Source organism: Tachysurus vachellii, chromosome 1 (genome assembly GCF_030014155.1).
Source record: "Tachysurus vachellii isolate PV-2020 chromosome 1, HZAU_Pvac_v1, whole genome shotgun sequence".
Lineage (NCBI taxonomy): Eukaryota > Metazoa > Chordata > Actinopteri > Siluriformes > Bagridae > Tachysurus > Tachysurus vachellii.
Window position 1 is genome coordinate 23564810 of NC_083460.1, and position 15246 is coordinate 23580055.

Here is a 15246-nt window from a genome sequence, read left to right on the forward strand (position 1 = left end):
CTCACCCACTTCCGCACGTTCGCAGCGCGACGCTCTGACTCTTGGCTCCGGGTTATGGCTCAATCCCGAATAGCGCCATGCTTTCTATATACGTGCACTTCATACATTGTAAAATAGTGCCTTTTTCTACACCCTAGTGCACTAAATATGCGCGACTGAGTGATTTGGGATCGAGACTGTGAGAGCTTTCATGTTTTAATGGATTTTTTTTACAGCCTAATGATAATATGTAGTGTTGTTGTTGTTGTTGTTGTTATTTAGGGCTGTACAAATGTAAAGATTTAAGAGTTTATCACTAATCCCTAATTTATCCCTAATGAGCAAGTCTGAGGTGACTCAAGTGACTAAGGTGAGGAAGAAACCTTGAGAGGAACCAAACTCAAAAGGGGAACCTCATCCTCATTTGGTTGACACTGGAGGGTGTGATTATAAATATACAGTCTGATAAATGTTGTATTGATGAGGAGGTTGTTGTCCTCAAAGACCACATGGAGTTGGCATCTTCTCTTTAGTATAGCAAAGAATAACGAGCTGGAACATCTCAAGATGCCTCAGGATCCTCACAGAGTTGGCCTCATCTCAGTGGAGGTCCAAAATCTTCATCGCACGGAAGACAATCAGAGCTGGTACAATTTCTGGATGCCTCGGGATGGGTAGAAAGAGAGAAGCAGTGGAGAGGGATTAACATAATATTAGCAAGCACTAGATGACAAGATTATGGGTTTTAAGTACTGAAAATACAGAAAGTGTACTCGTGATTGGACGCATGAAACACACCACAACTGTTAGATGTTGCATTGCAAGATTTATTGACCATAGGGAATATTGACCATAATTTGCCCTACTGTTAGTATTTACAGGTTTCACCATAGTGCATTGTATTGATATCATTTTAAAGATTTATTTCCCTTTTTAAAAAATCTGTTGTTTTGTTACTGTACTAATTAGCTATCAGTCTTAACATAAACCATGTTTCTTTATAATATAGTATAAACATTTTTAAGGTAGTAAACACCTTAAGAAACACTGTGTCATGTGTTTGTTTTATATGGAAAGAAATCTTTGACAATGTTGGAATTCAAAAACCATCCTAATTCATCTGAATACACGCAAACATTCATTTTGTGGCACATGCTCTGTAAACAGCATTAAACACACCATTTATATATACTTCTATTTTCGAGGTGTAGTTTTTCATTAAATTTGTTTTTGTCAGCTTTGACACCTTCACATCTTGCTTTAGTTTATATGCCTCCTGCAATATCCTGGAGAACCAGATGATGCTGCTGTACTCAAACAGATCTTTCTGGAGGAAAAGAAAAACAGACAGCTTTTATACATTTTCAGGGATATACATTTGCACACGTTGATACATGAGCATGATTATTTCTTGGTTTAGGGAGAATCTGCACAGTTGCAACATTCACTGGATTTAATTCAGTACTGAAACAAAAACAGTCTAGTGTTATAATCATGACATTATTTTCCTATTTTATTTAAAGATCAAATTAGATTTCGGTATTAAACAAACATAAACAAACTCATCAACCAAAGTAAAAGACCACTCAATCTGTTGAGAATGGTGGATTAATCCAGAGCAGGGTGAAATATTGCTTCATACCATAATAATCAGGATTACCTTCCTGTGCACTTGCCCAATCACACACTGCAACTCTAAATCACCCTGAATACTCGGAGAGATGTGAGTGATAGACAGCATAAGCGAGAGGCAGGGGAGTTGATGATCAAATGAGTGTTGAATCACACAACACAGCAAAACGGATGTGAGATGGGGGACTTTACACTTCTCTCTGCCATACTGTCTGTCTCTGTATCCTGCTAAAGACTCCTCACCACTTGGCTGGTTGTTTGTACTCATCACACTTGTGCATCACTGAAGCTGCAGATTTTGAGAGTGGACAATAAACAATGGACCAATTATTTTTATTATATCAATAGTGGTAAGTTAATTGCATGTGTGTGTGTGTGTCAATGTAGGAGACGACCACTGACAACAGATAAAAAAGGGTGTAGACTCTTAAATACCAACCAAAACTGCTACAGACATTTTTACCTGTATGCCTTGGAGTAGTAACTTCAAATACCAGAGATGGTCAAGCATCTCTAGGTAAGCAGCAGCTTGGCAGGGTTCCAAAGTTTTTACTTTTTCGAAGACAAATTGCATCGACTGTAGTAGAAAGATGTGGCTCTATATGAAGCTAACCTTCCCGGACAAACTCCTTGTTTTGCTTCTCCTTTCTTCCCTGCTCTCTGCCCAGCTAAGCAGCAATTTTGACCCCAGGATGTCTTCAATCAAGGAACCCACTCCATCCACCTCCAATTTAAACTCCACAGAAGTAGAGGAGCTTGCTGGTAGTACGCAGCCTCCAAGTGTAAGCACAAATCCTCAAGTAGCAGTAGAAGAAGAGCAAGCCTGGTATGAGCCTGAAAATTACCTATATACCGGTGATGCCTCTCTCCTGAGTTCCTCAAGATGCCAGAATTCTTTCCAGTTGACTGCTCAGCCTGGTGCTATCCCGCAAGACCTCAAAGACCTCCTCTACCAGCCTACTGTGTCCTTGACTAACACAGTGAACTTCCTCAATCTTATCTTTCAGGCAAGTGAACTAAGGGAGACAAGCGTAAGAGAGGACATAGAGTGGTACCATGCACTGAGCCGCTCCTTGCTTGTTGGTGAAAGTCCTGGTCTGGTAAGAAATGCTCTGCTAAGCTTTGATGCTGATCCTACAGCACCTCATCCACAGTTAGTGCTCTGGGCCTCTAAGGGCTCATCTCAGGACATCTACCTACAGGACCTCACTTTGACCTGGGAAAAACTTCACTTATTGCCCCATGGCCTTAATCAGAGCTGGTTTACCTTACTAAAGTCCAACACCCCGTATTTTCCTAGCCTGTCAAAACAGGTCCTGCTAAATGACCTCAGCACCTTGGACACACCGAAGTGGGCACATGGGGGCACCTATGTAACTAACAGCAGTGGACTGCAGTGGGGTGAGGCCCCATTCTTGGAGTGTAAGGAAGAACGTTACCTGCCTGGATGGCTGCTTACACTTTCTATGCCTTTTCATGGGCTAAAGCCAGACCTCAGTCCTGAGTTCAGGTTAGTCAAGGTTCTGTCTCAGTTTTCCAAGACCCTACACTCTCATCTCATTCTCTTAAGCACTCTTTAGCTAATCTGTCATTTGTGGGGTTTTATGTGGAACGCTAGAGTAGTATTTCCTCATCAGAAAGGGTTGCAAGTAGAAATCTGCTAAGAACAGTTAGACACCTGTAGAACTATTGAATGCTTTTGTATGTTGTTGGTCTTAATATATTAAATGATTCACAAATGCTAAAAGAAATCTTAAGTTTAGAAATATCTACAGTCAAAAAACATCAGCATGACCAAAATCTACCATGGCTGTCATTTATCAAATTTTCAATTAAATGTTCAAGTAATAAACTTAACATAATTAACTGTTAGGGGCTTTCACACTGGGAGTTTGTTCTGAAACAGAGCATTGTTTGCATGAAAATTGTTAATGCACAGAGATGTCATGTGGACTAGGAAGTGCACCATGGTACCAAAGCTGAGACTACTTGTAGGAGGTGGTGTGAGTTTGGTTGCTCTGTCATGATTCCCATGAATGTGAATGCAACTATTACTTAGGTCTGCACTTGTTCAGAAAGTAAAGTAACCGTTGCATGTATTTTTGCTTATGAGATCATTAGTTTCCACAACAGATATGTACCGTGACTGGCAGGAAGACCTTGTTGGACACAGAAGAGGTGTGGTTCTCTGCTGCACATAATAGCAGCAAAATAAAATAAATAAATAAATAATGGTGAGATCCATTGTGTTCTCTATGCATATTTGTAACAATGTAAAATGACTGTAAATGCACCAGGGTTTGATAGAATCAAGTGAGTCTGAAACCAGACCAATACCAGACATCAGGAATAATCACACTCAGATTCAGACCACAGCAAAAATGCCCAGTGTGAAAACCTCCTGATTTACCCAGATCAAACCCTCGATTTTCTTTCCCTTCTTTTTTTCCAATGGTATATTACATCCTCACAACACAACTATCAATTAAAGGCATTACCTGACCTCACAATAAACACTGGTCTTTCTGTTTTATCGGTTCTGTTGGTAGAGGTGTGATCCGTGTAGATGTGAATATCCAGGATTTTGATGTAAACCAGTGTTCCACTGGAGATTTCTGGTTTGCTGACACACATCAGTGTAACCGTACGAGCATGGAGGTAAATTCTCTGCAATCACCAATCAATGCAATTAACACTTATATAGTCAATTTAAGTAGGTCCAAAAGTAGCTGGGGAGGGACATAGATGTGTATGATGCCAACCTCTGCAATTTAATTAATAAAACCATGCAGCTAGATTGTGATTATTCTGGAAAATAAATGTCTATTACAATTAGTCCACTTTTTCCCTATTTTTTATTTCACACATTTCTAATAGTTTAACATTTTAAACATTTAACATTTTTAGATACAGCAGCTATAGAGCAGAGACTACAACATTATGTTACTGTATGCATTGTGTTTAAAATGTCCTTGTTGCTTTCCTAGAGTGTACATTTTCACTCAGACTATCTGGGTTTGCTTTTGGTTTCTCACTATAGCAATTTCCCGTGTGCCATTTTTCCCTCTTATCAGTTGCTCTTTCAGTCTATCACTCTAAGGCTCTCTCATAACTCCCCATCTGTCTCTGACTCACTCAGGCCTACTATTTAAAGAGCTTTGCACTGGGTGGTACAGGGATAATCTGGGGGATTTATTCCAGCGTAAATCTGGTGATGTCAATATCCTTTTCCCTAACGCACTTCTGCACAGAAAAAAACAAACTAAAATTCCCATAACAATCCTGTATAATAGTGTCATATATATATTTTTTATGTCCTAGTAGGACAAACACTTGGATTTCTGTATAGAAGTGTGTTTGGTACTACAACACACTGAATTAAAAAAATAGACCAAGATTATGAAGCAACAATTCAGAATTAAAAATGATTAGATCTAGAAAGGTAAACCATATAGAAAATATTAGAATTTTACATAATCATCATTTCAGTAATACATGATCAGATTAAAACTACTTCATTTTGGTCAGTTTCAGTAAAAATACATAATGATACAGATTAGAAACTGCTCCATTAAGATTAAATTGTACTGTATGTGTAATCACAAGCTAGTTTAAGTGGATTATGATATACTGTATTTCTCTATGTCAAAGATTTCTTAAGCTTTTTAACCACCTCTTATCACTAGTCTCTTCTTTGATGGAGAAAATGGCATTATGAACAGTAACTGTATTAAATATACATCATTTCATTCCTGTAAATAATAATCCCGTAAATAATAAAATAAGTTTTATGTATTTTTTTATGGAACTTAATTGTATGTGAGGTGGTGGTTAGTTTCCTGGTTAAAAAAAAAAAAAAGCCATTAAAATAGGCATTAGCTTTTTACCATTAGGCATTATACCATTTAGAATAAAACAACTTTTATGGGGGCTTTTAAACGCTGATAAATCTGAGTCTGAGAGATGAGTCTGCTTATGTAATTACAACAAAGCACTCTCTCTCACACACACACACACACACATTGGACTTATCATATATTCCAGGTGTGGAAGCAGTTGTTCAATCTTTTATTTTCTATTAAAACAGGATGCAAATTTAAGCCTTGAATAGCAGATAATTCTGTAGTTATATGGGAAAGAAAAGTGAAAAGAAAAGGAAAATGCTTAGTTTAGGCTTCTGTCTGTTTCAATAAAGAATGTATTAATAGATATCTCACTTGATCAAAGCTTGACATTCTCATTTGAAGGAAATCACTTTTAGTTAGCAAGGGTTTAAATATCTAAGTTTTAAGCATTGAGATATCAAGTTGGATATCTACATGCCTATTTTACCAGAATACAGCTACAATGATATCTGTTTTAGACCAATAGATCAATAGGTTATGGTTCTCTCAGCCTCTCGCTGTCTCTCTTGCCTCTCCCGTACCTAGTGTCAGCCGATTCCTAGGCAGGGGTTTCGTCTTGGCCAGTACTGCTGCCGATGTAAAGAGGGATACTACAGTCTGCCAGCTGTCACAGAAGATCAACGTATGGCCTTTTGTCCAAACAATACAAGATCAAATGTAGAATAATTTTAAAATATCAATAAAAATAACAAAATGTTCTGCTGGTAATTTGACTCTGGTGCACTCTGTGATTCTGTGTTGATGAAACAGTGGATGATAGTTCCAGTAGTTCCCACGGCTGCTACCCAGTGATTCCTGTATGTGTGCCATGCTGGCCGGGCTGTAAGCAGTGTCAGGATGGCTCCCCATGCTGGGTTCAGGAGGACTGGCATCTGAGAGCAGTGCTGCTAACTGTGCACAGCTTCTTCATGGCACTTGTGCTTATCAGCATGCTGAGAGTATACCAATGCCAGAGGACAAGAGTAAGTAATAAGTCATCTCTTGCTCTTTCCAAAAAAAAGTCATTTAAAATGTTAAATATGATAAAGTTACATAGACACCTGAACATCACACCCTTGTGTGGTTTTCCACAAACCTTTGCCACTAAGTTGGAAACACACAATTGTCTAGAATATCTTTGTATGTTGCAGTATTCACCTTCCGTTTACTGGAACTAAGAGGCTCTAACTTGTTCCAGCTTTCCAGTTTGTGGACACCTGTCCATCATTCACTCGTATATTCCTTTTTATACACATCTTTCTCATTGTGTGCCTTGTTGATGTATAATAACCTCCAGTCTAACTTCACTAGACTAGATTTTCCACTAGATTTATGAGTATGGCTGCAGGATAAGTCAGGGTTAAAATTAATCACTTATGTTGTAAGTGTAAGGAGGTCTGGGGTGCCATCTGTGTTCCAGTTCATCCCAAAGGTGCTCTGTGCAGGTCAGTGAAGTTCTTCCACTCCAGCCTTAACAGACCATGTCTTCATGTAGCTCTTTTTGTGTATAGGAGCATTGTCATGCTGGAACAAGTATAACCTCTCAGTGGAGGCAACTGTAATTCTACAGAGTACACAGATATGCTAGACAAAGTTTGTGGAAAGCCCTTATTTACATTTACATTTCTGGCATTTAGCAGACACCCCTTTCCTTCAGTTGAAGCTTAGGGCCTTGCTCAGGGGCCCAGCAGTGGTAGATTTGGTGGACCTGAGACTCAAACTCATGACCTTCTGACTTTCCTTTGAATTATGCACAAAATAAATGATAATTTTTTTTGTCTCTTTATTCTATTTTTCATCTGACTCTTATATTTTCGCTTCTTTTAAACTGCAGCCAATTCGAGCATCTGGTCTCCTGTTGCTGGAGATTATTCTCTTCGGGTCTCTGCTTCTTTACTTTCCTGTGAGTGTGATAATAAATACATATTATTAGATTATAGCTTAATGATATTGAGTTTATTATAGAGTGATATTAAAGCATAATAGAGCATAATTTGTAAATTCAGAATTCCATCACCTCAGTTTACATTAATTATGCACTGTGCTTATTTGCACTTGGATAAAACTCTAGAGTACAAAATGTCTTTTTATATGCTATTAATACCAACAGCAGCAACAACAACAATTAATAATAATAATAATAATAATAATAATAATAATAATAATAATAATAAAAACAAGACATAACCAAGGTTTTAAATTACTTGGCTGGAAAACAATACAACCACATCATTCTATTGAAACTATTAGTGTATTAGTTTAGTGGCTCTCTGTGCACATATTAAGAATGGCATTAGACTTTCATTTTCTTTCTTTTTTCAAGAAAAGCAGTTACGTAGATGTTTTTCCCAAGTTGTAAGGAGACATTTTTGGTAAACTTTGTATCAACATCTCTGTTTACAGGTTTTGATAATATATTTCAAACCCAGCACATTCCGCTGCATCCTGTTGCGTTGGGTCCGTTTGCTCGGCTTTGCCATTGTCTACGGCACTGTCACTCTGAAAATGTACAGGTCTGTATTGCCAACTTGATAATCACCATTGCATTCAAGATTTCTGTGTTCAGAGAAAATGTTCTGGAAGTTTCAGTTAATTTTTTGGCTGTAGATAGTAGTTATATATATAGTAGGCATATATGATATGACTATTGATATTAACTATAGCCATTAACTATATATATATATATATATATATATATATATATATATATATATATATATATATATATATATATATATATATATATATATATATATATATATAGTTAATTATATATATATATATATATATATATATATATATATATATATAGTTAATTATATATATATATATATATATATATATATATATATATATATATATATATATATATATATATATATATATAGTTAATTATATATATAATATATAATTATATATATATATATATATATATATATATATATATATATATATATATATATATATATATATATAGTTAATGAATTACACAATGTGTTTACTCTGCTAGGGAAGCCTATAAGCTTGAAGTTAACTGACTACATATTTGCACTCTAAATTATTTTCTAGATAAAATGAATTCCAAAAATCACAAAGATGTTTTGAGAGAATGTCTAGCATTGTCTGTCTATTCAGCAGATCATGAAAACATGTTCAAAGCTAAAGGACTTTAGGGAGAAGGACCAGAGGAGACTGGGCAGGATAATTGTCACAAAAAAGCCACAGCAAGGATTATTCATCGTCAGTAGGAGTGACCAGATGCAACTAGAGCACAAACCATATTCAAAACTGAATCAATGAACACAGAGCTATCTGGAGTTGTTTTTCCTACATTGGTGTTGGTGAGAAGTGTACAGAAGTAGCCTTGGTACAGACCAAGGCTATTAAGTGAAACTTTCTTCAGTATAATGATGCAAAGCAGACCAGCCACCATTTGAAAGACTGCCCAGAGCCCTGACCTGAACCCTTTTATTTCAGTGGAATAAAACTGATTTGATCAGATTGTTGACGTTTCAGTGTGGACGAATTTGAAAGTTTTGAATTGAAACCACAAATGTTACAGAAATTGGTCGATTCGATGCCAAGACCTTGCCAAGCAGTTCTGCGAAACAAAGACTGGCAAAATAAAAACTAAATCATTGCTTGAAAAGTGTGCTTGTTGTATCTTTCCTTCAAATAAATACAGATAAAATAATGACAGCTATCATTCCCCTCCACAGGATTCTGAATGCATTCCTCTCATGCACTGCCCAGAGAGTTCCCTACATGTCCAGTACCAGTGTGCTCAAGATGCTGGGAGTGATGGTGCTAACTGTGAAATGGTTTTTGTGTGCTTGGACTGTGGGGGTCCTTCAAAACCAGGACCGCAACATCCCTCAGTTAATTACATTAACCACTGCAGATGGGCAGAGTTTCAAGGTGTGTGATTTGGACCGGTGGGATTACATGATGGCTATCGGTAGGTGAAGTCTGGATTATGCACAATAGAGCTTTTTATACCATTACTTATTTATTACTTTTATTAGAGGCCCTGAGTCATATAGAAGTATTTGAATTTTTAAGGAGAATAATAAGGACCTTGTCAGAAGATGGGTTTTCAACAAAAATAAAGTGAAATTATTTATTTATAACAAAATGTTTATTCAAAATAATTGGTTATAAGTGTTTTAATTTGAATATTTGGTTCTTAGCGGAGCTGCTGTTCTTGTGCTGGGGGAGCTCCCTCAGTAGCGCGGTGAAGTCTGTGCCCTCTGCCTTCCACGAGCCTCGCTACATGGGCATCGCCATCCACAACGAACTGCTTTTCTCCACTGTGTTTCATCTTCTCAGGTGATGTTTCAAGGTCATACTGATGTGCTCAATCAACAAAACCAAGCAAATATAGCAACGACTTGAACTGTGTCATGTATTTCTTCCACTCTCAGATTCGTAAAGCCATCTCTACACCCTGACTGGATGCTCTTGCTGTTCTTTTTCCACATACATTTCACAATCGGTGTAACACTTGGCCTGCTGTTTTTTCCTAAGGTACATCCTATTTAAGTAAAACCTTTTAGTTATGTTTATATACCACAGATTTTAGTACTTGTTCTGAGGAATCTGTTTTGAGATCAAAATCAAGATCAGTTCAATGTTATTACAGTTCCTTCACATATCTCAGCTCATAAAAGAGGATATTGCTTCAGAGATGTATGAGGATGAAGTGGAACTACCACGTTCATGTTTACATCTGAATAATAGTTTTACATCCGCCTGCTGGAGTGACCACAACCTGGACCCTGATGACATTCGGGTAAATGCCCTTGACCCTAAAACAGCACACAGGTCAAGACAAAGCATGCTAATCACTTGCAAATGAGCAACATACAACATATAATATACTTTCAAAGTTTCTCACAGTGCTAATCTACACCTCATTTTAATATAGTATACAATAGAAATTACTCTTTAAATAAAACAATGTCTTTGTGATAAGAAACATTATAAGACTATAAATGTTTTCAACTAATTTCAGCAACATCAGTTTGCTTGTACAATTGCTGAAGCTTGACATCTTCTTCAGCTTCTTTCTCTTTTCTTAATTTCTACCTTCTACCTATGAAACTTAATTGTCTTTATCTCTATCTTTTTTGGCATCAGGGTGAGCTGAAGAAACTTTATGCTCAGTTGGAAGTCCATAAGACCAAGAAAATGGAAAACAAGAACCCACACCTACAAAAAAAACGCAGCTCTCGCCTCCTGCTTGGCCGGTCCCTTATTAGACGAATAGCTGAGATCCCAGAGAGCACGAGTCGGCAGGGTAGCCGTAAAAATAAGGATACTTCAGGAGCTGGAGGACAACAAAAAAGGTCTGCGTCTTGCCTGGCAACGTCTGAAAGCACCCATGTCATTATAAGGAATGAGACAGCAAAGCTGCCATCACCAGAGACACAAAGGTGTGTGGCACTGAAGGATTCCTCATTGATAAATCCTTCATTAAATATCTGCATGACAAAGAGGGCCTCTGAGACAGAGTCCATCGACACAGCACCACTTTTCTGCAAGTCATTGAGTGCTCAAAACCTAGCTGTAGACAACAACTTTCTACATCCACTGCCCACCCGGGTTCAGAAATCATTTAGCTTTACAGAAAAGCACAGGGATCATTATCCTCTTTCTCCAACTAAGAACACAGTGAATGCATCAGATGTTTTTAAAACAAGCCTAAAAGATAAGTTGTTTGATAAGGCTGAGATTAAAGAACAGCCTACAGACTCAAACATGCCAAACCAAAAACAAGTCTCTGAGCATGAAACCTTAACACCAAAGGTTACATCACCCCCTGCACTACTATATGTTTGCCCCTGGGAATTTGCGTCTTCCCTGCCCTCCTCTTCTTCTCCTGTGGCAAAGGTAGAGAGCGGTCTAGACTCAGATGTTGAATCTCCAAGGCCAAAACCTCCAATCTCCTCAAGTGCTCCAGGATCACCATATTCCTTTGCCAAGCCAATGGCCCACTGTGGTTTCTCTTTCCATTCTACTACCCAGACTGTCCTTTTAGCAAGGAGCGTGGTGGCTAAAAAAAGGAATAGCAAATATAGCAATAAAAACAAACTTGGCAAAGAAGAGGTTTCATCACAACAGACCAGATCAATGACTCTAAGCAATGCAATAAAGTCAGTGAAAAATACACCACAAACACCAATACGTTCTAGGACATGTGGTGATTCAAAACCTCGCCTTGTGAAACAGACAGCAATAAGTGAATCCCCAGACAGGAACTCCATATGCAATGCCCCACAACATACTCACCAGTGGGAGTTTAAAGACATGATGTGTAAAAATATAACACATAGTCAGAACTGCAGCAAGCACAGTCTTTGTCCGGCTTCTAGTATTGAGAGAACCAAAGTGTCCTGGCACCAAGATAGAGCTTTTTTGTCTGCTCCAAGATCAACAGTGTGTAGATGGGATGTTCCAAAACCAACTTATCGGCAAAGCAGCATCGCTGATATTTGCCCATGGGAAGTGAAGCAGCAAGATCTATTACAGCCTAAAGATTTGTATGCTGATGATGGTTCGAATTGTGAATCAGACAGCAAGCAAATGCAAATAACAACAGGGGACAAGGATATTTGTACATGGGCATCCCTAGGAAAGACATCAAGAACATCATGCAGCAACAGTAAATCTGAGATAGGCACCAAGCAACATCAGAGCCATACAGAGGCAGAAGGGTTCCTTTACAATGCTAAACAAGATTCTGCCAAATCAGTTTCTGAGGCAGCACAACCAACTGAGAGAGTTATTTATGTACATGCCCATCCAGACACAAAGATGCAGAGTCTGGAAAAACAAGAGGTACTCCGAACTGATATCTGCCCATGGGAAACAACTGACACACACAGAAATCCAGAGACAATGTGTGTTGATGTATATCCCTGGAAATTCAATGCCACACTTGAAAAATGCTCGGAAACATTAAGGGGCAGCGATTCAAAAAGTCTAACTATGCCCAGTCCACAGCGTCTCTTAAGAAAACAGCTTATCAGTCCTGTGGCTATGAAAAAATTCCCATGGGATTTTCCTGAGGGATTTTCATGCCAATGGAAATCAGAAAAGTTTTCTAAAACAGATGCTGAAAAACCAAGAGCTGATGTCAAGAAAACTAAAGCAATGCCATATCCACTGACTAAACAACTAATAAGCTGTCCATGGGATTTACCCGAAGCCCCTCCCATGGAGAAAGAAGTCCATTTATTGGAATTAGAGGAAGCATCTCAGCAACCAAGACAAGGAGAAGACAACATGGTATTGCCTTCACAAGTATCCACAACTAACAAAACAGATAGCTGTTCCCAGGAAGGAGAGGCTTCTAAGAGGTCAAAAGGTATTACCATAAAAAAGGAAGTAGATGCCTCAGTCCTAAAAAAAGAAAGTGTGCATGCCAAAATTTGTCTTTGGGAAAACATTAAACTGGACAGTGAACAGCCAGAGAAATCAACACAGAAACAAATAACTCCTCATGTTAATGTTGATCCAATGCATACAGGTGAGCCTGGGAATCAAATCCAAAACAACCAAACTTCTTATTCTGATATTTGTCCATGGAAAACCGAACCAGCTCAAAGTCAAAATGACCTTCAAGCACATATATGTCCTTGGGAATTAGAGGTCTCAGGAACATCCACAATGCAAGAAAGTGTCCATAGAGATGTTTCCACTTTGGTAAATGACTCTGAAGGTCCAGCAATTAGAAAAAACAGCATCAGCGAGAAGATGGACAAAGATACCAGTGCACATACTGCACAAGGGGCAAGGGTTAATCGTCCTCTGACTCGATGTGATGCATTGTGTCCATGGGAAATAAAAGCAGGATCACAAGCATCCATTACCCTGTATGATAATAACCCAGACATATTCACATGGGAAGAACCAATAGCAGAAGAAGGAAGTGATGCAGAATCAGCAGCAGAGGCCTTTATCTTTCCACCTGACGTGTAAACTCGAGGCTAAGGTGGATGTGTGATTTGTTTTAGAAACGTAAATTTAATTAAAGCCACTAGTTATTCACTAAAGTATGTGTCCAAATGAAATACTGTACTAGTCCACTGCAAATCAGCTACCCAAATGAACTCTCACAGCTGTTCAGTGGGTTTGAGGTCAGGGCTCTGTACGGGACAGTCAAGTTCCTCCATTCCAACCTTTACACACAATGTCTAAATGAACTGTGTTTTGTGTGCAGCGGCATTGTCGTGTTGGAACAGTTTTGGGCCGCTTAGTTCGAGTGACAGGAAATTGTTATGCACAGCATACAAAAACACTCTTGTGTGTGTCCAGCTTTGTGGCAGATTAAGGAAAGCACACATACAGGTGTGATGGTCAGATTCAATTCACTCTCACGCTCTCTCTCTCATTTTCTACCGCTTATCCGAACTACCTCGGGTCACGGGGAGCCTGTGCATCAAGTGTCTCAAGTGTCATCGGGCATCAAGGCAGGATACACCCTGGACGGAGTGCCAGCCCATCGCAGGGCACACACACTCTCATTCACTCACACAATCACACACTACGGACAATTTTCCAGAGATGCCAATCAACCTAACATGCATGTCTTTGGACCGGGGGAGGAAACTGGAGTACCCGGAGGAAACCCCTGAGGCACGGGGAGAACATGCAAACTCCACACACACAAGGAGGAGGCGAGAATCGAACCCCCAACCCTGGAGGTGTGAGGCGAACGTGCTAACCACTAAGCCACCGTGCCCCCCTAAATTCAATTCAATTTAATTCAATTAAATTTATTTATATAGCGCTTAAAAGCACTATACATCACACCTGACCATCACACCTGTATGTGGGCTTTCCTTAATCTGGGCTTTCCAATGGACATTTAAGATTATTATTTGACTTACACTCACCAGCCACTTTATTTGGTACACCTGTCCAACTGCTTGTTAATGCAAATTTCTAATCAGCCTAATTTCTAATCTAATTTCTAATCACATGGCAGCAACTCAATGCATTTAGGCATGTAGACATGGTCAAGACAATCTGCTGCAGTTCAAACCGAGCGTCAGAATGGGGAAGAAAGGTGATTTAAGAGACTTTGAACGTGGCATGGTTGTTGGTGCCAGACGGGCAGGTCTGAGTATTTCAGAAACTGCTGATCTACTGGGATTTTCACGCAGAACCATCTCTAGGGTTTACAGAGAATGGTCTGAAAAAGAGAAAATATCCAGTGAGCGGCAGTTCTTGGGCACAAATGCCTTGTTGATGCCAGAGGTCAGAGGAGAATGGCCAGACTGGTTCGAGCTGATAGAAAGGCAACAGTAACTCAAATAACCACTCGTTACAACCGAGGTATGCAGAAGAGCATCTCTAAATGCACAACAAGTCGAACCTTGAGGTGGATGGGCTACAGCAGCAGAAGACCACAACAGTACTAGTAAGGTGTACCTAATAAAGTGGCCGGTGAGTGTATATTTAAATGTATTTGTATTTATCCCCAAGTCTGAGGTGACCGTGGTGAATGTGGTGACTGTGGTGAGGAAAAACTTCCTTAGATGGAAATGGAAGAAACCTTGAGAGGAACCAGACTCAAAAGGGAACCTCATCCTCATTTGGGTGACTGTAGAGGGTGTGATTATGAATAATGTACTTACTACAGTCATATACAGTCCGATAATTGTGTAGTGGTTAGGAGGTTGTTGTCCTCAAAGACCACATGGAGTTGGCATCTTCTCTTTGAATGTCCAAGTACTACATGAAG

The 15246-nt window shown here is 38.9% G+C and overlaps 1 protein-coding gene across 1 annotated transcript; it reads left to right on the forward strand.

The window, feature by feature from the left end:
* The first annotated feature begins 2201 nt into the window (after positions 1–2201).
* On the forward strand, positions 2202–13478 carry gpr179 (G protein-coupled receptor 179). Its single transcript, XM_060880298.1, has 12 exons — positions 2202–3121; positions 4161–4269; positions 6042–6138; positions 6267–6478; positions 7330–7398; positions 7899–8008; positions 9215–9453; positions 9686–9824; positions 9920–10022; positions 10138–10287; positions 10635–12051; positions 13219–13478. Exons 1-12 carry the CDS (start codon positions 2202–2204, stop codon positions 13476–13478), a joined length of 3825 nt encoding a protein of 1274 aa, XP_060736281.1.
* The last annotated feature ends 1768 nt before the right edge of the window (positions 13479–15246 follow it).